The 23,201-nt window shown below is 43.5% G+C and overlaps 1 protein-coding gene across 1 annotated transcript in view; it reads right to left on the bottom strand.

Annotated features, from left to right (window-relative positions):
• Positions 1 to 22,217, bottom strand: part of GCC2 (GRIP and coiled-coil domain containing 2) — a 38,349-nt gene extending 16,132 nt beyond the window's left edge. The window contains exons 1-12 of the mRNA XM_032100444.1: positions 22,101 to 22,217; positions 19,217 to 19,279; positions 18,474 to 18,558; positions 10,031 to 10,098; positions 8,789 to 8,893; positions 5,561 to 8,032; positions 4,822 to 4,891; positions 4,032 to 4,132; positions 3,853 to 3,951; positions 2,158 to 2,277; positions 673 to 837; positions 193 to 297 (exon numbers count right to left, since the gene is read on the bottom strand). Of these exons, the coding sequence (XP_031956335.1) occupies positions 193 to 297; positions 673 to 837; positions 2,158 to 2,277; positions 3,853 to 3,951; positions 4,032 to 4,132; positions 4,822 to 4,891; positions 5,561 to 8,032; positions 8,789 to 8,893; positions 10,031 to 10,098; positions 18,474 to 18,558; positions 19,217 to 19,279; positions 22,101 to 22,202 (3,555 nt within the window). The 5' untranslated portion in view covers positions 22,203 to 22,217. The remainder of the gene's footprint in view (positions 1 to 192; positions 298 to 672; positions 838 to 2,157; positions 2,278 to 3,852; positions 3,952 to 4,031; positions 4,133 to 4,821; positions 4,892 to 5,560; positions 8,033 to 8,788; positions 8,894 to 10,030; positions 10,099 to 18,473; positions 18,559 to 19,216; positions 19,280 to 22,100) is intronic.
• Between the last annotated feature and the right edge of the window lie 984 nt (positions 22,218 to 23,201).

Here is a 23,201-nt window from a genome sequence, read left to right as displayed (position 1 = left end):
AAAACCAAAACCAACCCTAAAAGAACATTTCAGCTCTCCAAGCACACAAGCAGGGGTAAAAGCCCTCACATTTTCCCTTCTGCAACCCTCCAGCTTTAAAATCCTCAGACCAGAAAGGAAGGCACTCTACACAGCCAGATGGGCCAAAATCTTTGGTAGTCCATTAAGCACTAACATGGACAGCAACCCTACCTTTCTGGCCAGCTCTAGTTCTTGCATAGTTTTCTGCAGGTGCTTCTTTTCCTTCTGAAGTTGCATCTGAAGCTCCTCCATTTCTCGGAGAGCACCACTATGTTCCTGAAATTCAAATAGTTGTCAATTATGCAGTCCAATTTCAAAACAGATGTCAGCATCTTTTTATACTTAGACACACACACACTTGGGTTGTACAGATAGCTGACTTCTTTTTTGGGAAATCACTGCAAACAGGAGAAAAACCAACAATCCTACAAAGTGGTTTTCACATTCTGTAACTACCCCCAACCTACTTGAATTGACAGCCTTGCAAAGTTCTTTCAATGAACAGACCAAGTTTTCAAAAAGGACAGTCAAGTAACAAGGAGAGAAAGCACAGAACCTGATCTATGAAAACACAGTTTACAAAGGTCTAACAGAAATCACATCCAGTGAAAGCAATGCTTCAACCCATTCACCATCTCTACAAAGTATTACCTTTGTTTTCTGTTCTTTTAGAAGCTTTTCAGCTTCTAGTTCTTTGTCAACCTTTGCCTTGGCTCTTTGTATTTCTAGTATCTGAGTTTCCAGCAGCTTAGTATTATTTTGCAGTGTTTCAACACGAGCCAGGAGGTCTTCATGCGCAGAGTGTAACTGATCATGCTGAAATTAGCACAGTGGAATGATAAAAAACATAAGCTGAATTCATGTGCAATGTTAACAGATAAAATATTTTCTATATTTAAAAAAATTCCCAACATTGATTTCTATCCAAATCCCTAACAAACACCACTCCTACAGATGAGTCTTTTCTAGTTTAATTCTTTTAAATCAGATTAATAAACAGGTGAAATTAAAGCCATTAGCACATTTTGGTTATTTTGTTCAGTTAATTTGCCCAGCTTTCTGTAAAATGGCAAGAATTAAAAGAAATCTGAAAAAAAACCCTCAAAACTTATGCTTTCTGCAAGAATCACCTTCCCCTTGCAACAATACAATACTTCAATACTTATTGCCACACTTCAAATACAGGTGCTGTATTTATAAACAAATGATCATAGTATTAACTCCTAAAAAAGGCTGAACTGCAAGCTTTGACTGAACCACCAAGTCTTCCACCAGCACATAGTAAGAACTCTACTGCATCTGGAATACTTCTGCAGTGACTGTAACAGATTAAATTTTGACATTTTCAGTGATGTATCTTAGTCTTTATTTTGCCTATTAAGAATGCAGTATAAATGAAAGATGTCAATTACCTAACCAGTGTTTTATTTACAAATTCTTTGTAACAAACTTGAAAAATGCAATGCCTGCATAATCAGCAGAATATATACCATTATTTCTTATTTCTTCCTATGATATTCACTACTGGCTTGTGTTTGTAAGGAAACAGTGGCCTAGGTGGATCTTTGGTGCGTGGGGCCCAGGAGTTTAAATCCTAAATACCAAACTCATTGCAGCTAGCTTTGCAAAAATGTGTCTTACAGCTCCTTAATTACCATCTCAGATCCCTCTGAATGCCACTACAGTACTCTACAATACATCTTAAACTCTCATCCTTGTGAAAAATGCAAACTCCATAATTCATTTAGTATATTTAAACACTCCGTTGGTTAAACAAAAAATTAAAAAAACCCAAACGCACATTTTGTTTGCAAGTTTGATACTTGCAGCAGAGCCGTAGGTCCAAAATCAAGTCAGAGATGATCTGCTCTTTTCTGTGAGTTGACCTGGGATAAACTAAACTCCTTCTATTGACAAAGCCAGACATTCTAGATATATTTATCCTTCTCACAGCCCAGGTAAGATATCAGATGTTGAAAAGGAACAAACAAACCACTCTGAATTTCAAGTCACTATTCAAAATACACTTAGGTTATGAAACTATAGTAACAATTACACGATTAAAACTTGCATCCAACAGGCAGAATTAATTTTTATGGTACTTATCAATAGATCAGACCCACATACAGAACTGACCTGCTCGGATGACATCTGTAGCTGTCTTGTGAGGTCATCTACCTGATGTTCAAGATTATTTGCTCTGCCTTTTTCAGAATCCAGCTGTTCTCCTTGCTTGTCATATTCCATCAAAAGATTCTTAACACATACAAACACAAAGGCATAATTTTTTGCAAGATGTATTGCATAAGCACATTCTACACCTCTGAGGTGTGCTTACCTAATATTTCAGTATAGGAGTTGTCTTACTGCACATCAGAAATACCAGAATGAAATTAAAGCTATGATTCCACTACAGGCTCTGGGAGAAACCCCTTCCAGTTCATGAAATTCTAGAATAATTCAGGTTGGAAGACAGCTCAGTAGGTGTCATCCTACTGCTTAAAGTAGGGTCAGCAGTGAGATGAGCCCAGGTTACTCAGAGTTTTGTCCAATCAGGTCTTTCCAAGGACCTGTCTCCAAGGGTGGAGATGGCTACTCCACTGGACAACCTATTCCAAAGCTCAACCATTCTCATAGCATAAAAATCCAGGTATCCAGTTGGAACCTCTCATTTCAACTGAGGACTACTCTCTTACCTTGCACCCCCATTAACAACCTGGCTCTATTCCCATCATAATGTCTTTGTAGGTACTGGAAGACTCGTATTAGGTTCCTTTGAAGTCTTCTCCAGGCTGAGCAACTTCTCATCGCTTATTCCAGTCTCTTGACCAACCCGGCCATCCCTCCACTGAAATCGCTTCAAGTTATCAATGTCTTTCTTGTATTTGGGGGTAGAAGGAAGGACAAGACTGGATGCAATACTCTCAATGATGCCACAGAATCATTTAGATGGGAAATGACCTTTAAGACGACTGAGTCCAACAGTAAACCCAGCACTGCCAAATCCACCACTAACCCACGTGCTTAAGTGCTGTGTTTACTTTATATACATGTATATAAAGTGCTTGCTGTGTTTACTTATTATACTTTAAATACCACCAGGGATGGTGACTCCGTTGTCCCCCTGTTGTAACGCCTGAGCACCCTTCTTGTGAAGAAGTTGTTCCTAACATCCAATCTAAACCTTCCCTGGTGGAACTTAAGGCCATTTCCCTCTGTCCTATCACTTGTTGCTTGGGAGAAAAGACTGATCCCCACCTGGCTACATCCTCCTTTTGGGTGGTTGTAAGAGAGCAATAGAGCCTCCCCCAGTGCCTGCATTTCTCCAGACTACACAACCCAAGTTCCCTCAGCCTCTCCTCATAAGTCTTATGGGGAACAGCTTTCTCTTTGGGAAGCAATGCTGACTTGTCATCTGCTTCTGCCTTCATGTGCCCAGAGGTGTACTCCAAAAAGACTTGCTCCCAAGGAATTCCAAGTTTGTCTTCATCATTTAAGGATTTTCAAATGGACCTTCAACTTTGAAGAATTCACAGGGATTTATGTTTTGCCTCAGCAACACATTGCTTGGTATGTATGATGCTAGATTCAAAAGGTTTAAAAATAACATTCCAGTAGAAAGGAAGTGCCTCATTTTCTTCTGACAGCAGCTGCACGGTTCCATTAAGTGAACCTTACATTTCTGGATTCTGGTATTCAACTGCACTGACACAAATTTTTTTGCCAAATATAGTTGTGCAAGTAAATAGCAATGTATATCCAGGCTAGGCTTCAAACCTGAAGTATTTTCTGACAGTTTACTGTCTTTTGTGAATGCAGCACTACACCTACCTTATAGCTTTCGGCTCCTTGAATTACATCTTTCACTGATGCAGACAACTGATCTTTTTCTGATCGAACCAACTCCAACTCTTCCTTCAGAGTCTGCATCTTAATAAAAAGAAGTGTGTGTCATTAAAACAAAACCCCTCATGCAGAATCTTCTTCATATTAGGAAGTAGTCAGGGTACCTCTTTTCGGCTGGCATCTAATTCTTTCTTTGCTTTCACAGCAACCACTTTAATTTTATTTAGCTTCTCTCCTTTTTCAGCAGATTCTTTTTCGAGCATCCCTAAAATAAATACATAAGAAAATTAAAAATTACATCTTTCCATTTCTTCCCAAGAAGTGAAATGAAATGAAATTCAATTAGAACACAAACATCCGCATGATTTTAAAACCAAACAAAATATAAAGCAGGGGGGGGATGTTCAAGTGTTTCATTCAGTTAAGCATTTAATTTGAAGCTAAAACATCTAGACACACAGAGAGCTTAGGGGCAATCCTTCCCTGGACAATCTTTCCCTGTTTCAGAAGCTTCCATCACAGTTAAGAGCCATATTCCTGTCTACTTCTACATAAATTTAACAACTCAGAAGCATTTTCCTGCTAATTGTGTTGGGATAACTGCAATAAAGCAACAGTAGTTTTGGCAGTGTTGCTTCCCTTTCCTTCTGGTAGCCTCAAGGATTCTTACTGACAAGTTACCCACATTTAATAAATAAATATTAAATCCACTACACTGTTTATCGACAGATGTACAGAGGAAGAAAAAGCCTTAAAAAGTATCAAATCATATTCAACTTAAAATTGCTAACATTTAAAATTCCCAATGGAAGAAATATTGCAGGAAGCTGCATTAATACCTACTTCCCCATCTTCCTCGACTTGTGGAAATACAGGACAATTATGCAAAGAAAGAAAAAGTAACAATCCAAAGAAGCCAAACCATTTATATAAAAAAAAAAGTGAGAAAGATACCAATTCTTTCTTGAAGCTCTGCTACTGAAGACTGTTGATCAGTTTTCTCAGTCATTGTCTCCATTACATTCTGTATTATAAAAATAGATATAAGAAGTATTACAAAAATTTCTTTGTGGTACCTGTATTTTCCCTAAAAAGCCACCAGAAGTTTTAGCTGCAGCTAAAACTGTCTACGTTCTTACTACCAAGAAAGCCTTTATGAGCAACTTCGTATCAGCTTGGTGAAAGTAGTTATGTTGAAAGCAGAACACTCCAACCTTTTAAGAGCTGCTTTCCATCCTGTCAAAGCACAAAAAAAGGGGAGACACCCTCATTCTGGAGCTGTCAGCTTTACATAACCAGCAATTCCCAAGACCTGAAGTTAATGCAGATCAAGCAGTTTTGTTTGAGATGGAACCACAGAAAGTTAGAGGTGAAAGATTATGAGGTCAGTTAGTCCATCTAGTCAATTGATTGCTTTGAGGGATATTGATAGGAAGAGAGGTTCAACTACAAACAACTTTTGTCAAAAAAGCTTTATGATTGGTTTTGTTCCATTTTTTTTTCCTGGGGGAAAGAAGGGAATTTTGAGGTGCTAGAAAACTCAGAAACACGTGCTTTCTAGAAGGGAAACTCACTTTCAGGCCAAGGGAAAAAAAAAAGAAAAAAAAAGAAGAGAGAATTGAAAGTATTTTTTGAACCTTAATTCTGAAGACTTTAGAGGTTTAGTCTTTATACTTCAATAACAAAATATAACCTTTAGAGAACTCAGTTCGTCTTTCACATTTCTAAGCTCAGTTTCCTTTTGTTCCAGAATGAAATTTAAGTCGTCTTGTTTTTCAGATCCTTTTTGCTGTTCTTGTATTTGATTTTCATAAAGAGCAAGTTTTTGACTGATCTCTTCAATATTAGCTAAAAGATCTTGATTTTCAATCCTTGTTTTTTCACTGACATTCCTCAGCTCCTGGATATCATGTTGAAGCGCCTCTTTTTCAGACAACACTCCTTCCAGTTCTTCTCTCAAGAGATTCTTTTCTTTTTCAAAATCCTTAATCAGGGATCTATGTTCTCTATGTTGAGCTGCATTTTCTTCCTCTAATCTCTCAACTTCCTGCTGCAAATGAACTACTTCCTCCTCCTTTTGTAGAGCAAGGCACTGCTCTTCTTTAATTTTTGACAAGCATTCATTTGCAATTTTTATCAAGTTAAGAGAATCATATTCTTCATTAGAATCTGAAATGCTGAACCCCACTTGCTCAAGTAGGTGGTACAGCTGAGTTCTTACATGGGATGTGTGCACTTGTTCATTTTCAAGTAATGTTGCTATATGGTCTTTTTCTGCAGTCATCATTTGTAGTTTCTTTTCTAAGTTTTCAGACAGCTCTTTCAATACTAAACAACCATCTTTTTCAGATGTAGTCTTTCCCAGCTCTTCACTTAATTCACCTTTTTCCTGAATGAGTTTCTTGTTTTCCTCATGAAGAGCGTATACTTCAGATGAAAGCTGCTCTTTATCACGCACAAGACATTCAATCTGTTTTTCTAGTTGCTCTAGCATTTGAGCATTTTCACCCTTTGAAGTTAAAACTTCATTCAGTTTCTCTGTTAATTCCTCTACCTTTTCCTTCAGGTCATTATTGTATTGGTTAGCAACATCTACTTCTTGCTGAAGTTCCTGAATTTTAACTTGTTCTTGCTTGCACCTTTCCTGAAGGGTTTCTCTCTCTTCACCCAAGCATTTCACATCATTTAAAATATCCCTGTTTTGATCAGTAAGAGCAATGATCTTCTCTTCCAGTTCTCTTACAGTAATCTCTTTTTGGTCAATGGAGCTTGTCATTGCGTTATTGTCCTCCTCAAGACTAACAATTTTAGATTTAAGTTCTTCTATCTCTAACTGATTAGATGACAATTTTTCTACTTCTTCCTGTAGGTGATTTACAGTTTCAAGAAGAACATCCTTTTCATTGAAAGCAGCCCGGAGTTTCTGTTGCAGTTGACTGACATCAGAAGCTTGCTGTTGTTTCATTGATTCAAACTCCTGGCTGATCTTTCCAGCAGATTCACCTAGCTCAGCCTGTAGAGTTTCCATTGTTTCTCTCAGGCTGTTGTAACTGGACACAGCTTCTTCTTTCTCCTGAGTTAGCTTTTCAAGTTGTTCTCTAAGTTCCTGCATTTCAAAAATTAATGCCATCTGTTCTTTTTCAGAACCAGATAACAAAGTTTCATTTAGTTCAGAAATTTCTCTCTTGTGTTGATCTCTCAGAGTCTGAATCTCTAATTTGTGCTCTTTTGCAGCAGTTTCATAGTGCTGTCCTGCTCCTTGAAGCTCCAGTTTTAGTTTTTCAATTACACAACAGTAATCTTCTTTAGTAAGCTGCAATTCATTTATCTTAAACTCCAAGTCTTCCCGCTCATGAAAGTACTCATCCTTCATACGATGGATTTCCTCTTCCAGTTTTATCTTGACATTGCTCATGTAAGTTAACTCATCTTTTAATATACTATGTTGAGACTGGAGTTCTTCTAAACTATGTTCCAGGTACCTAACCTTTTCTTCCATTCTTGCTTCTACACAAGGTTCTTCTTGTGTATCTGCAACATCTATCTTGTTTTCTAAATTTTTATTTAAGACTTCTCTCAGCTGCTCCAAGTCATATTCACGCTGGTCAGTATGAGCATGCATTTCATCCTTGGCATTTTTCTCTGCCAAATTGTGCTGTAACTGATTTATTTGATTTTGCTTTTCTTTGTTTTCTTTAGATGATACTTCAATCCGATGCATCAATTCTGACACCTCTTCCTGATGGGCATTTTTTAATTTTTTAAGCTCTTCATTCAGATTTTTTATTTCATTATGGTAACACTGAGAGTTGCTTTTAATAGTTTCTTGCAGATTTGTCACTTCTTTGTTTTTGTCTTCATTCACAGTTTCCAACTGCTTGTTCAGACACAGAATTTGCTCCTCATAAGTAGATTTAATTCTTTGGACATCATCTTGTAATCTTTTAACTTCTTTTTGACTATCACTGTGACATTCAACCTGCTCCACCAGCTCAATTTGTTTCTTCACTTGTTCATCTAATTCCAACTTCAGCTTTTTTAAATCCTCATTGTGCTTGCATTGTGCATTTGCTAATTCGCTCTTCAGAGCTTTTATTTCTTCCAGAGAGTCAATACTTGATTGTTCCAGTTGTTTTTGCAATTCTTCTGTTTTAGCCACTGCAGCCTAAACAAACAAGAACATTATTAAATACTGGTAATTTAGCACACAGAATTTCCAAGTGAACTGTTTACAAAAATGAATGAGAAAATGTTTTTTAAAAACTGTTATAGCTTTTAGATATCTAACTGTATTAAGACAAATAAATTCAGAAGACACTGCACAGAGTACAAGAACATTTGCAAAATGAGAAAGGAAAACTAAATCCTAAATCATGTTTACCAGCATAATTTCACAAAACGGTCATGATAGACTTCAGCTTTAGCAACTATTCTGATAATGTATTAAATATCAGATTAGTTTTAGTACAACAAATTCAGGTATCTGGAATATAACAATGCCCATCAATTGCAAGCAATTCAGTCTTCACTTTATTATTAATTGAGATTATTGATATAATATAGGTGCCTTGGCTGACAGGCTCCTTCTTACGAATATCTAAAGGTAAATCTCGTATCTCCCATGGAAAGGCAGAGCTGATGGATTGAAGCCTACGTAGGCTTTTAATGTACACACTGAATTCTTCTCACAGCTGTGGATCTAGACAATGTATGTAAGAATTTTATATTTATTACTATGGACTAGGGGGTACAGAGAAATATGCTTTAATATATAAAGCCTTTAGATTTTTTTAGATTTTTTTAAAAGATAGAACAAAGGTAAGTGAAGAAAAAGATTAAAATTAGATATACAACAAGTAAACCTAGAAAATAAATATAATTCTGAAATATTTCAGTAATGTTCTGTGGCTCGTTTCAGTACCTCTGCTTCTTGCTTTATTTGAATATTTTCTTTTTTCAGAGCTATGCACTGCTGCTGACTTTCAGCTTTTTCCAGAAGCACAGCATCCAGCCTTTCTGTGAGAGCCTAATATTAAATGAGAAAGATCATTGAAAGAAGGGTTTCTTAACAATGGAAACAATGATTTCTGCAAAATGTAGGAACTCACATACTGATTATGACCCTTTTTGTCAAATAAACACATCAGTCTGGTTTTAAAAACTGCTTTCAGCCCCAATAAAACTGATATGAAATAAGTAGACTAAAACAATGACTTTGGGTTCTTTTAAAAACTGTACTTGTGATCAGCTAATTTTTATTATCAGGTGGTGGTGGTGAAGTTCCCTTTCTGTAGAAAAGAAATCTCTACCCAAATTATTCAAAACAATTCTACAGTTGAGAAATTCCTCGTCACTACCAATTTTCACTTTCGTATGCTATGATCCTTACCTTGAGAAAGACAGATCCCAAAAACACTTCTTGTGACATGCAACTTGAATTATGTGTTTTTAATCTCATCAAATGACTGTCAGAACTTTTGTAAATAGCTGAAGTCTTTCTGCAATGGTCACTCCAAAATAAACAAAAACTGGTCTAACCAGCCACACAAGGAAAAGTCTTGGTGGGGACATTCACAGAGTCATAAAATAGTTTGGGTGGGCAGGGACCTTTAAAGGCCATCTAGTCCAACTGCCCTGTAGCAAGCAGGGACATCTTCAACTCCATCAGGTTGCTGACAGCCCTATTCAACCTGATCTTGAATATTTCCAGGGGTGGGGAATCTACCACCTCTCTGAGCAACCTTTTCCAATATTTCACCACCCTCTGTGTAAAAAAACATCTTCCTTACATCTAATCTAAATTGACCAGCTTTTTGTTTAAAACCATTACCCCTTGTTTTATCACAACAGGTCCTGCTGAAAAGTTTGTCCACATCTTATAAGCCCCCTTCAAGCACTGAAGTGCTGTGATAAGTTCTGCCTGGAAAGTGTACTACTCTGTACTATTCCTCACAGAATCAATAGTGTTTGCTGGCAAGTGGAGTAAGGACATGAGGGGAGAAGGAATAAAAAAGGTTTTAGGAAGTGTCTTGGATTCCTGCAGATTGATTCCATTCAATTTGAATAACAGTTTTCAAGCTATTTACTATTTACCAAATTATTTCTGTGGAGGTATGTAAGCTAACTTTATGTAATACAGTAGAAACCCATTATGTATTCCTACCTGAATAATATCATCAGCTCCTGCAGTAGCTGCTTTAGATCTGAGTTCTTCAATTTCTTTCTCCAGTTCTTAAAATGTAAAGAAATTTCACAGTATGAATTGATGCTGCATCACAGTAGCAAATTTCTAGTAAATCCAGTGCCTGACAACACTTTTGTTCAAATCAGAGATGTCTTTAACTTCATCAGTTTTTGTTTGTTACTGAGTGATAGACAGGACTAACAGATTGTTGGGGTTTTAGTTTAGTCTGTTTTTTCTCTGTTAAAGGAATTTTCTCCCATATGCATGTTGCTAGGGGACAAATAGCTGTACTTAAGAAAGACAAAAGGGGAGTGGGGCGGACCTGGCTACTCCTTTGTCTACACCTGGGTGTGGGGTCAGTTCGCTCTGAGCGTCCGGGGAGAGAAGCTGCAGAGAAAGGAGCTGCTGCTTCTTTCTTTTTGGCCGTTCTTTCTTCCTGCTGGAAACAACGCCGGGACCCCAAAAGCCGCTTTCCCTGCCCTGCTGGAGACCGAGCTGTGGCTGCCCTGCTCCGCTGCTGCTTCGAGCTTTCGCTACGCTGTAGCCCTGCTCGCCCTGCCTGCCTGGGCCTCCGTGGGTTTTTCCCATCTGGATACATCTCGTCTGCCACCCGGGATTTGCGTTCGTCCCTGCCGTTCCAGCCTGCTGTCCCTGAGAGCCCGGGATCAACTGCCCAGCGGTTTGTGAAGCCTTTGTTCCATCCCTTCCCGGGATCCCAGGGCACCAGAGCCGCGGGTTTCCCGAGCTCGCTCCGGAGCGCCCCCTGCAGCCGCGGGGGAACCATCGCACCTGCCCTGCTCTCCGGGAGCCGCCAGCGCCCCTGCCGGCTGCGAGCGGAACTGCACCCGAGGGAAAATAGCCTGACAGCCGAGAAGGCTGGCACTGGGTTTGTGATTGCTGTTACTGCCATAGTTGTTGTTGTTTTGTTTGACTGGTTATATACATATATATATATATAGTAAAGAACTGTTATTCCTATTTCCCACATCTTCGCCTAAAGGCTCTTGATTTCAAAATATAATAACTTGGAGGGAAAAGGGGTTATATCTGCCACTTCAAGGGGGGGCTTCTGCCTTCCCTAGCAGACACCTGTCTTTCAAAACCGAGACAGATCTTGGCGCCCAACGTGGGGCCCGAGGGCATTAAGAGATAGAGGTGAAAAAGGAATAACAGTTCCTGGATAACTTTATTTTGTGTGCTGGATATTGGAACCTTGTTAGGCAGCACTATGTGGTCTAGTTTACCCTGGTTCGGGTGGCATGTAGCCGTGGCTATATTCTTCCCCTTTGCAGCTCCTTACTTGAATATGGGTCCTCTGACTAAGGCTACCATTGCTGTTATCCAGCTTGCGTTATGGGTCGAGAAGGTGAGGAATTCATGGGTTTTTAACTTCCTCCGGAATGTGGGCACATGGATAAACAGCTATCACACACTGAGCACATGTTTTTGGGGTTATGTTAACAATGGTACCTTCTGTGAGGAAATGACACCAGGAGAAGTTTTCTCCCAACCCCTCAACCAGTTCTTTGGGCCCACCCCATCAATTTTCGAAGGGTTTAAATTCCCTCTGAATACTAACCATCTGCTGCTGATAGGCCTACTCTATTTAGCATTCAAGGATAAGTTGAGATTGGCTTGGATATCTATCCGGACACCAGCCCCAGAGACTAGAGATCCTACCCCAGAGCCTGATCCTGCCCCAGAGCCTGACATGGCCCCAGAGAGTAGAGTTCCTACCCCAGAGCCTGATCCTGCCCCAGAGCCTGACACGGCCCCAGACACTAGAGATCCTACCCCAGAGCCAGAGCCTGCCACAGCCCCAGACACTAGAGATCCCGCCCCACAGACTGATACTGCCCAACAGTCCACCTCAGAAATGGACTACCCAAACTGGGTGGGGGTACTGGCAAAAGGGATGCAGGAGATGTGCCAAGAGATGGGTCAGGTGCGCCAGGGGATATGCCAGGAGATGGGTCAGGTGCGCCAGGAGATATGCCAGGAGATGGGCCAGGTGCGCAAGGAGATGTGCCAGGAGATGGGCCAGGTGCGCCAGGAGATATGCCAATTGCTAAGGGAATACACCTCCTCAGCTAGTGAAAAACCCTCTCCCTGCCCCAAAGAGGGTGAGTCCGATGGTGCAGCAGTGGAACCCACGGATGTTACAACCATCCAGGCTTCAGCTGAACCACAAGGACAACCACAGCCAGCAGCAGTCGCCCCTGTGCAAAGGAGGAAGTATAAGACCAAATCAGTACGACCAGTTAATGATGATGGGCAACCAGGGCCCTCACAACCAGCAGGAGAGCCAGAGCCAGAAGTCATCACTGAGTCCCTGTCGCACGACAGTCTCCGTGCTATGCGAAACGACATTGTGCGAAGGGGGCGTGAGCCTTATACCACCTGGCTGCTTCGGGTTTGGGACCTTATGGGCACAAGTGTGCAACTGGATAGTGGTGAGGCAAGGTATCTGGGATCGTTGACCCAGGACCCAGGTGTGGACCAGATATTTGTGAGGGAGCCAGGGCCTCTCTCTCTTTGGGAGCGGCTCTTAATGAGTGTGAGAGAAAGGTTCATTCACAAAGAAAGAATGCAGGAGTATCATCATAGAATGCAGTGGAAGACACTCGAGCAAGGGATCCAACAGCTAAGAGAGGTGGCAATATTAGAGGTACTCTTTGGGAAGGATGGACAGCATGATAATGACCCCGATAAGGTCAGGTGCACAGGACAGATGATGTGGAACCTGGCAAGGCTAGGGCCATCACAATACACCACCTTCATTGCAACGATTGATGCTGACAATACCCGAGAAACAGTGGGCTCTGTTGCCAACAGGCTCAGGCATTATGACAGCATGATCAATGGCCCGCTAAAAGCTCATGTCTCTGCTGTGGTCCAGGACCTCAAAGAGGAGATGAAGGAGAAGATGGAGGAGATGAGGGAGGAGATGAGGAGGGTCAGTGTGGCACCAGTGCGAGTCACAGGCCCCCAAGTCAGAGCCCGTCATCCCCCTGCTAGAGAGAGAGGGTACACCCCACGAGCTGAGCTGTGGTTTTTCCTGTGTGAGCATGGGGAAGACATGAGAAGGTGGGATGGGAAACCCACCTCTGCCCTGGCAGCGCGGGTGCGTGAACTCAAGGAGGGAGGCACTAACCGAGGGGGTTCCGCTAAGGTGAAAGTAGCCCCAGCCTCCCGTGACCGAGCTGCCAGGCATTACAGAAGGGAGGATGATATGTCGGATCCCCTTGAAGGTACCTCGAGCATGTACACCCAGGGAAAGAATGATAACCAGGGCTAGAGGGGCCCTGCCTCTAGCCAGGAAGAGGCACGGGAGAACCGAGTTTTCTGGACGGTGTGGATCCGATGGCCTGGCACATCAGAGCCACAAAAATATGATGCATTGGTTGATACTGGGGCACAGTGTACTTTAATGCCATCGGGACATGTGGGGGCAGAACCTGTATCCATCGCTGGGGTGACTGGGGGATCACAGCAGTTGACCCTTTTGGAAGCTGAGGTGAGCCTGACTGGGAAGGAGTGGCAAAAGCATCCAATTGTGACCGGCCCAGAGGCCCCGTGTATTCTGGGCATAGACTTCCTCCGGAATGGCTACTACAAAGATCCAAAAGGACTCAGATGGGCATTTGGGATTGCTGCTGTGGAGGCAGAGGGCATTAGGCAATTGAACACCTTGCCTGGACTATCTGAGAATCCTTCTGCAGTTGGGCTCCTGAAAGTGGAAGAGCAACGAGTGCCAATTGCCACCTCGACAGTGCACCGCCGGCAGTATCGGACAAATCGAGATGCTGTGATCCCCATCCACAAGATGATCCGCGAGCTGGAGAGTCAAGGGGTGGTCAGCAAGACCCACTCACCCTTCAACAGCCCCATCTGGCCTGTGCGCAAGTCTGACGGGGAATGGAGATTGACTGTGGACTATCGTGCCCTGAATGAAGTGACTCCACCGTTGAGCGCTGCCGTGCCAGACATGTTGGAGCTCCAGTACGAGCTGGAGTCCAAAGCAGCAAAGTGGTACGCCACTATTGACATTGCCAATGCATTCTTCTCCATTCCTCTGGCAGCAGAGTGCAGGCCTCAGTTTGCCTTCACCTGGAGGGGCGTGCAGTACACCTGGAATCGACTGCCCCAGGGGTGGAAGCACAGTCCCACCATCTGTCATGGACTGATCCAGACTGCACTAGAAAAGGGTGAGGCTCCAGAACATCTGCAGTACATTGATGACATCATTGTGTGGGGGAACACCGCAACCGAAGTGTTTGAGAAAGGAGAGAGAATAATTCAAATTCTCCTGCAAGCTGGTTTTGCCATCAAGAAGAGCAAGGTCAAGGGACCTGCCCGAGAGATCCAGTTCCTGGGAGTAAAGTGGCAAGATGGACGACGTCAGATTCCCATTGAGGTCATCAATAAGATCACAGCAATGTCTCCGCCGACCAACAAGAAGGAAACACAAGCTTTCCTAGGTGCTATAGGTTTCTGGAGGATGCACATTCCCGAGTACAGCCAGATCGTGAGTCCTCTCTACCTGGTTACCCGCAAGAAGAATGATTTCCACTGGGGCCCTGAACAGCAGCAGGCCTTCGCCCAGATCAAACAGGAAATTGCTCACGCCGTAGCCCTTGGCCCAGTCAGGACAGGACCAGAGGTGAAGAACGTGCTCTACTCTGCAGCCGGGAACAAGGGTCTATCCTGGAGCCTCTGGCAGAAGGTGCCTGGTGAGACTCGGGGCCGACCACTGGGATTCTGGAGCCGAAGCTACAGAGGATCTGAAGCCAACTACACTCCCACAGAGAAGGAAATCCTGGCAGCTTATGAAGGAGTCCAGGCTGCCTCAGAAGTAATCGGCACAGAGGCACAACTCCTCCTGGCACCCCGACTACCGGTGCTGGGGTGGATGTTCAAAGGAAAGATTCCCTCCACGCATCACGCCACCGACGCTACTTGGAGCAAATGGATTGCCCTCATCACGCAGCGCGCCCGAATTGGAAACCCAAGTCGCCCTGGGATCTTGGAAATAATTACGAACTGGCCGGAAGGTGAGACTTTTGGGTTATCTTCTGAAGAAGAAGAGGAGCAGGTGACACGTGCCGAAGAAGCCCCACCATATAACGAGCTACCAGAGAGTGAAAGACAATACGCCCTCTTCACCGATGGTTCCTGCCGAATTGTAGGCGCTAGCCGGAAATGGAAAGCCGCTGTATGGAGCCCCACACGACAAGTTGCACAGGCTACTGAAGGAGAAGGTGGATCGAGCCAATTTGCTGAGCTCAAAGCTGTCCAATTAGCTCTGGACATAGCTGAAAGAGAGAAGTGGCCAAAGCTCTACCTCTACACTGATTCATGGATGGTAGCCAATGCTCTGTGGGGTTGGCTGGAAAGGTGGAATAAGGCAAACTGGCAGCGCAGAGGAAAACCAATCTGGGCTGCTGAAGAGTGGAAAGACATTGCCACTCGGGTAGAGAAGCTATCCGTGAAGGTCCGTCATGTAGATGCTCACATCCCCAAGAGCCGGGCTAATGAAGAACATCGTAACAACAAACAGGTAGATCAGGCTGCGAAAATAGAGGTGTCCCAGATAGACTTGGATTGGCAACATAAAGGAGAACTGTTCCTAGCTCGATGGGCCCATGATGCCTCAGGTCATCAGGGCAGAGATGCCACCTATAAGTGGGCACGAGACCGAGGGGTGGATCTAACCATGGACAGTATCTCCCAGGTTATCCATGATTGTGAGACATGCGCTGCGATCAAGCAGGCCAAGCGGGTGAAGCCTCTGTGGTATGGCGGGCGATGGTCCAAATACAAGTATGGGGAGGCCTGGCAGATTGATTACATCACACTGCCTCAAACCCGCCAAGGCAAGCGCTATGTGCTCACAATGGTAGAAGCCACCACTGGGTGGCTGGAGACCTACCCTGTGCCTCACGCTACTGCCCGGAACACCATCCTGGGCCTGGAAAAGCAAGTCCTTTGGAGGCATGGCACCCCTGAGAGAATCGAGTCTGACAATGGGACTCATTTCAAGAACAGCCTTATAAACACCTGGGCTAGAGAACATGGCATAGAGTGGGTGTACCACATCCCTTACCATGCACCAGCAGCTGGGAAGGTTGAGCGGTGTAATGGACTGCTTAAAACCACCTTGAAGGCACTGGGTGGGGGGACTTTCAAAAACTGGGAGATGCATTTAGCAAGAGCCACCTGGTTAGTTAACACTCGAGGTTCCACCAGCCGAGCAGGCCCTGCCCAATCTGAACCCCTACAAACAACAGACGGGGATAAGGTTCCAGTGGTGCACATGAGAGGTATGCTTGGAAAAACTGTTTGGGTAAAGTCTGCCTTGAGCAAAGACAAACCCATCCGTGGGGTTGTTTTTGCTCAGGGACCAGGCTGCACCTGGTGGGTGATGCAAAAGGATGGAGAGACCCGATGCTTACCTCAAGGGGACCTTGTTTTAGGGTGAACTACCCATGGCTCTGTACTTGTATCAGTATCAGCATGTATATTTGTATATAATTTGGGTAATGCATAGATTTATGTGGTTAAAAAAGTTAAGTTTCATGTAACATGTTAGTATGGGAAAAAATTCGGGGTGGATAATGTTGGGGTTTTAGTTTAGTCTGTTTTTTCTCTGTTAAAGGAATTTTCTCCCATATGCATGTTGCTAGGGGACAAATAGCTGTACTTAAGAAAGACAAAAGGGGAGTGGGGCGGACCTGGCTACTCCTTTGTCTACACCTGGGTGTGGGGTCAGTTCGCTCTGAGCGTCCGGGGAGAGAAGCTGCAGAGAAAGGAGCTGCTGCTTCTTTCTTTTTGGCCGTTCTTTCTTCCTGCTGGAAACAACGCCGGGACCCCAAAAGCCGCTTTCCCTGCCCTGCTGGAGACCGAGCTGTGGCTGCCCTGCTCCGCTGCTGCTTCGAGCTTTCGCTACGCTGTAGCCCTGCTCGCCCTGCCTGCCTGGGCCTCCGTGGGTTTTTCCCATCTGGATACATCTCGTCTGCCACCCGGGATTTGCGTTCGTCCCTGCCGTTCCAGCCTGCTGTCCCTGAGAGCCCGGGATCAACTGCCCAGCGGTTTGTGAAGCCTTTGTTCCATCCCTTCCCGGGATCCCAGGGCACCAGAGCCGCGGGTTTCCCGAGCTCGCTCCGGAGCGCCCCCTGCAGCCGCGGGGGAACCATCGCACCTGCCCTGCTCTCCGGGAGCCGCCAGCGCCCCTGCCGGCTGCGAGCGGAACTGCACCCGAGGGAAAATAGCCTGACAGCCGAGAAGGCTGGCACTGGGTTTGTGATTGCTGTTACTGCCATAGTTGTTGTTGTTTTGTTTGACTGGTTATATACATATATATATATATAGTAAAGAACTGTTATTCCTATTTCCCACATCTTCGCCTAAAGGCTCTTGATTTCAAAATATAATAACTTGGAGGGAAAAGGGGTTATATCTGCCACTTCAAGGGGGGGCTTCTGCCTTCCCTAGCAGACACCTGTCTTTCAAAACCGAGACACAGATAGAGACCAAATATTCAGTACTACTTCTCCAGTCCTGACACTGAGCATGGTTCCCTGAGGAAGCAAAACTTCCTTCTTTGGATAGAGGGACAACAGATAGAAATTCTTTTGATGATCATCTTACCTTCTATTTCATGGTCAATTTAAATCAGAGGAAAGATACTCAGTTTCTACTGGTTCTCTAAAAATAGGCAGCAAGCAGAAGAACAAGATCTTATGAATAACCACACTGAGGAAAAGCCTGGTATAGCCCATCCCTATATCCTTATTGTTTCACTGGGCAGCTCCCAGCAGTCAGCATAATTGTCATTTCAAACAAGGGGAAGTGACACCAGTCCAAGTAGTGGGCCACTGGAGGAAAAGGGACAGCAGAGAGAAGGACAGCATGTGAGAGCACAGGTTTACACATACTTTTTGTTGTTAAGCATAAAATTTTGTTTGATATATTTTACAATTTCTTGTTAAAGCAACAAATGTTCAAATATAAAGTAGCAAACTATCTTAAAGAAGCCATTGTACTCTACAACAGTACTATTCATGAAAAAAAATATCAGACATTCTTCCTCCCATCTGCTGCCTGAAAAGCAACCTGCACGGGGAACAGACAATGACAAATCACACTAAAACTTTTACACAAGCTACACTGTTCCATCATGCCATACTGTCAGACCAAAATTAATGTAATACCTGGCAAAAGCAATACTTCTTTTCCTCTCTTTCTTAATCAAATTACTTCAGCCCTTATCCTCCCACCATAAACAGCAAAATTGAACAAAAATAAAATCTAGGATTTTTACCTAGAATTTAGATCTACTTATCAAAACCACACAGTGATATTTGAGAAGGTCAGGTAGTGTCAAGCATTTAGCCAGACATTGTTCTTTCCAGAAAGATACCTGCACATCTTGACTTCACTTTCTGTATTAGCATCATTTGCTTTTTTGCAAATTTGATGAGGTCTTCTTTGGGCAATGTGTCCAGCTGCAAAAAAAAGTATGTATCAGAGAAACTGGTTTCCTTTAACCCGGAGAGAAATAGAGACAAGGCATTTTAGCATCTCACTTCCAAGAAGCTGAATTTTAGGACAAGAAACTCTTGCCATACATTTGCAAGAAGAACAACATTTCAAAGAAGAATAACAGTACAAGTTACTGCTATTTTGTTATCCAATTCTGTTATTTCAAGTACAGTAACAGAAACTACTCCTAATTCTGTACTTTTCTGAAACAACTCTGGAGCAGACAACTGGGCAGCATCAGTTAGGAAAATTCATTTGGCAAGAATGGCAATTCAATAATACAATTTGAACAACATTTCGAAAATAGCATGTTGACCTAACATTGTCATTGTTTAAATTTACTTCCAACATATGCAAAGATGTCTGTGTCCATTATGAAACATGCTGCCAAAACTGCATGCTATTAATTTATCAAATATAACAGGAAGTGAACATACCAAAAAGATTTTTTTCCTCATGGTTTCCAAAACACTTTATCTTAATGTTTATAAGTTAATTTTTCCTGTCTAGAAGGAATGTTAAAAATATCTTTGTCTTCCTATTAGTCATGGCTCGCAGGCTAAGCTGTAACCCTTGCAGCTACTGGTATCCAAATAAATTAGGTTTGTGAGGACTGATTACCTTTGATTTGCCTGGTCCTGGTGTGCCAGAAGACGCCACCATCTCCTGCCCAGCATCTTGAACCTAGCACAAGATAAAGTACAATTTGCAGTAACTAACTTTTCAGTATAAGACTACCAAAGGAACTATTTGAAAGTCTTCAAACACTGAGACTAACTGAATATAGCAAGAGAACAAGAAAAAAATTAAAATAAAATTTTAAAACAACAAATATTTGTAGGATTAGTCAGAAGCATAATGGAAAAACATCTACTGTGATTATTAGAACAGCAGAATAGAAAGCTCCCAATGTCCAAACCAATATGATCTTATGATTCCATTACTGAATTGACATCTAGAACTGATACAGTATTGCAAATTAATTTTATTTACAAGCCGTTTCAAAAGCATGACTCACTATCTTGTTCTTAAAAGAACCATTTAAAAAAAAAGACAACAAAAAAAAAAAAACTTGTAGAGGAGTTGCAGTTAAATCAAACCTTGGGAACTTCTGAACCACATAAACTCCTAATCTTTTTTTGTTTCCTTCTTAAACACACCGGTTTATCACTACAATTGTTAGCATATCAAATATATTCCAAAAGACTCAGCAAAGTCAGGGCTCATTTGAACAAATTATAAACCCACTCTTCTTTCTTTTTTCCTTACACATACTAGTTCCCACTAAGATTGCTGGCCTGACAAACATATCTGAAAAGGCTCTGCAAATTCTGGGTTTCCTATTCCTCACATACACATAAAATGCGTTCGACTGTAAACTTCCACAGATCTAATCTGGGAGACTGTTGCTTTACAGTGGTTTATATGGGATATGCTTATGTATCATCAGGAACACAAAGAAACATATACAGCCAGAATGCTGTGAAGGAAAAGGGAACAGACACTTCCAATATATTAGGAATAGCATTTCCAAGCCTCAACCTTTACCCTGCTTTTTCCTTCATACTATCATATGTGCATAGGTATAAAAGTGGAGACGTGTATATAGAAATCTTTGTACTTTTATATATCTAGATGTTTGTGTGTGTGTGTGTGTATGTATGTATACACACATACCTTCACTTTTATTTTGCTACTCTCTTCATTCTGCCAAAGAAATCAAAACCCTTATGGTAGAAACTAAGGAAGAACCAAACTAGATCTAAACACTAAGAGAATGGACAATCACTAAGAATTTAGAGAGAACAGGTGATACAGATAAGAAAAAGCATCACCTTTAGAAACATGAGGTCAAGTACAGACAAAGGACAAAGGCAGTTATAGTTATCTATGTGTTTGGGGTTTTTTTTTAAGATGGCAAAAGCAAACTTATTAGAAAATAATGTGCTGGTACAGCATTAGGAAAAAAAAGCTATAAAGTTTCAGATTTTCTTAGCATGTAAAACTTTGTCAACATTTACACTCCTAATATTTTAGCACTTGGACAGCATAATGAATTACAACAAACTGCATGTACTGTTCAGAAAATGACAGCTCACCACTCTTCATACTACAGTAAGATCAGATGAATTTTCTTCTCACAATACTTTTAACTCTTTTAAGCTAATCACAGAGAGGCAGAACCACATACCGTGTGAAACAATGCATCCAGTTTTGCTGTTCTGGTAACAGAAACCAGAAGCAGCTCATGTAGAGGGCTTCACCTACTTGAGTTAGAAGAAAAATGAGGAAGATGAGCTACCAAAACACCCTGAATTTTTATTGGTTAGGTGCATCCAAGCTGCGAGCCTGCAGCTACTAAGTATGCTTTTAAGCCCAACACAATCCTGCATGGTTTCTAGTCCACCATTCTGAAATCAGGATGCTTCCATAGTATACCGATATACGTATATATATATACACACACAATCTTTTTTTTTTGGTTTTGTTTCAAGCCTACTTTAGCCCCTACACTAAGGGGTTTCCATAACACACTTCGAGATGACCTATGTATTTTAACTGCTATCTATCCCTTACTTTTGCAGTAGCCTAACATACTCTTAGAAAGCCTAACCAATGCATAAATGCAATAACAGCAGCCTTTGCTGTGAACTGTGGCAGTAATGGCCATCACAAACAGCAATTTTCTGAGCAGTGTGCAACTATTAGACATCACCAACTCTAAGTGTACCAAGTCCCATCCAAACGCATTTTGAATCGTGATCGCTTCAACAACCAGTGGCACTGAACCGCTATTAGAATGTGTCACGTGAGCAGCACAGACACTACCAGGAGAGTTAATTTAATGTGTGAACTTAAAACTCTTCAATGTTGCCTTTGGATTTGCCTTGGTGTTTATGAAAGCGACACTAGATACAGACACTTCAGTGGGTTTATTTGCTTGTGTTGGTAGGTGTTTCACAGTTGACGTACTGCTAACACATCGGGTCACCTCGGCGGAAAAGGAGCCCTTGTTCGCCCGTGGGTGCTTCCACACAGTAACCACTCGACGCCCCCGCCGTGTGTCACCCGGGTGTCGCTCCCATCGAGTCAGCAGCGCCTGCTCTCCCCAGCCCGGGCCAGCAGGGCAACGTCCCCACCTTCTAAGCAGGCGGGGCACTAAGCAACCTCTCTTGTAGCCCTCACCGGCGCTCGTATTTCCGCGGGGCAGAGGCAGCGGCAGGGCCTCCCTTCCCTTCCCACCCCGGCCCCCGGCCTCCCTTACAGCTGCCGTCCGCCAGGGCTGCGCCACCCGCTGCGAGGCGGCGGCGAAGGGCGCCCAGCGGCCCGCGGGCTTCTCCGCCCGGCACCGCGGGAAGGGAACCCGCGGCGTGTGAGGGGCTGCTCCGTACCTTCCCCGGTCCCCCATGCTGCATGCCAAGGTCACGCACCGCCCCTCCCCAGCTGCGGTGACCCCCAGGGCTCCGCGGCCCCTCTCCCCCCGCCGCGCCGCCCGCCGCGTTACCTCCATGGCGGGGCCGGTCGGCTGCAGGGGCGGGGAGATCGCGGCGCCGCAGCCGCTGCCAGCGCCGCTACATCCTCCCCGACCCGCTTCCGCCTCCGTCATCCCGGCACGCCGGGCTCGGCCTGTCCGTCCCTGAGCACCGCCCCGGGGGCGGGCGGGGCTGTGCTGAGGGCCTGCTGCCTCGGCGGCAGGGTGTAGCTGGGCCGCGGTGTTGGTCCCAGGTGTCGCTGCTGAGCTCGTGTTTTCCGCCTTCTAAAAAGGGGAAAGGGTATGGCTGCAACACGGTTGCACCCTGTTATTCCCTGTTCCTGAAGGGCTCTTGCGGGCAACGCAGTGCCGTCAGCGCGGGTGTCTCACTGCCACCATAAGGAGAGCGTGAGGTGAAGAGTAACGTGCTAGGGCAGAAGCTTAACGATTTAAGACCCTGTTTTTAATACTTCGATGGAAACACAAAGTGATTAAGTTATTTATCGAATAAATGCAGCGCGTGCCAATAGGATGGTGCCAGACTTTTCATCAGAGCCCAGGGACGAGGAGCAATGGCCTTAAACAAAATCACAAGAAGTTTCACTCCAGCACTAGGGAGAACTTCTTTACATTGAGGGCGTCAGAGCACTGAACAGGCTGCCCAGAGGGGTTGTGGAGTCTCCCTCTCTAGAGACATTCAAACCCCACCTGGATACATTCCTTTGTCACCTGCTCTAGGTGACCCTGCCTTGGCAGGGGGGTTGGATGAGATGATCCCCCTTCCAACCCTAACAATTCCATGATAAAGTAAATTCAAAAATGGATGTGAAGGACTACCAGAGCTAATAGAAGAACCCAGGTGTTATGGCTTGTAATTACGTGTTTTGTAAGAGACGCTTTTATGCCGGTTTGAGGGGAGCAATGCCTACTTTAAAGGGCACACATTTTTCATCGTAACCATGCGTGCACTTTGGTAGTGCCTGAATAATTTTTCACATTTTCTGATAAGTAATTCATTTTTAATGAGAAGTTGCCTGGGAAAAACAATTTAGGCATATTATTCTGTTTATGGTTCACTGGATGAATACCACCAAATTAATTATAATGCCATGAGAGAATATGTATTTTAATAAA

The sequence above is a fragment of the Corvus moneduloides genome, chromosome 2, assembly GCF_009650955.1.
Source record: "Corvus moneduloides isolate bCorMon1 chromosome 2, bCorMon1.pri, whole genome shotgun sequence".
Lineage (NCBI taxonomy): Eukaryota > Metazoa > Chordata > Aves > Passeriformes > Corvidae > Corvus > Corvus moneduloides.
This window is presented reverse-complemented; position numbering and strand designations above follow the sequence as displayed.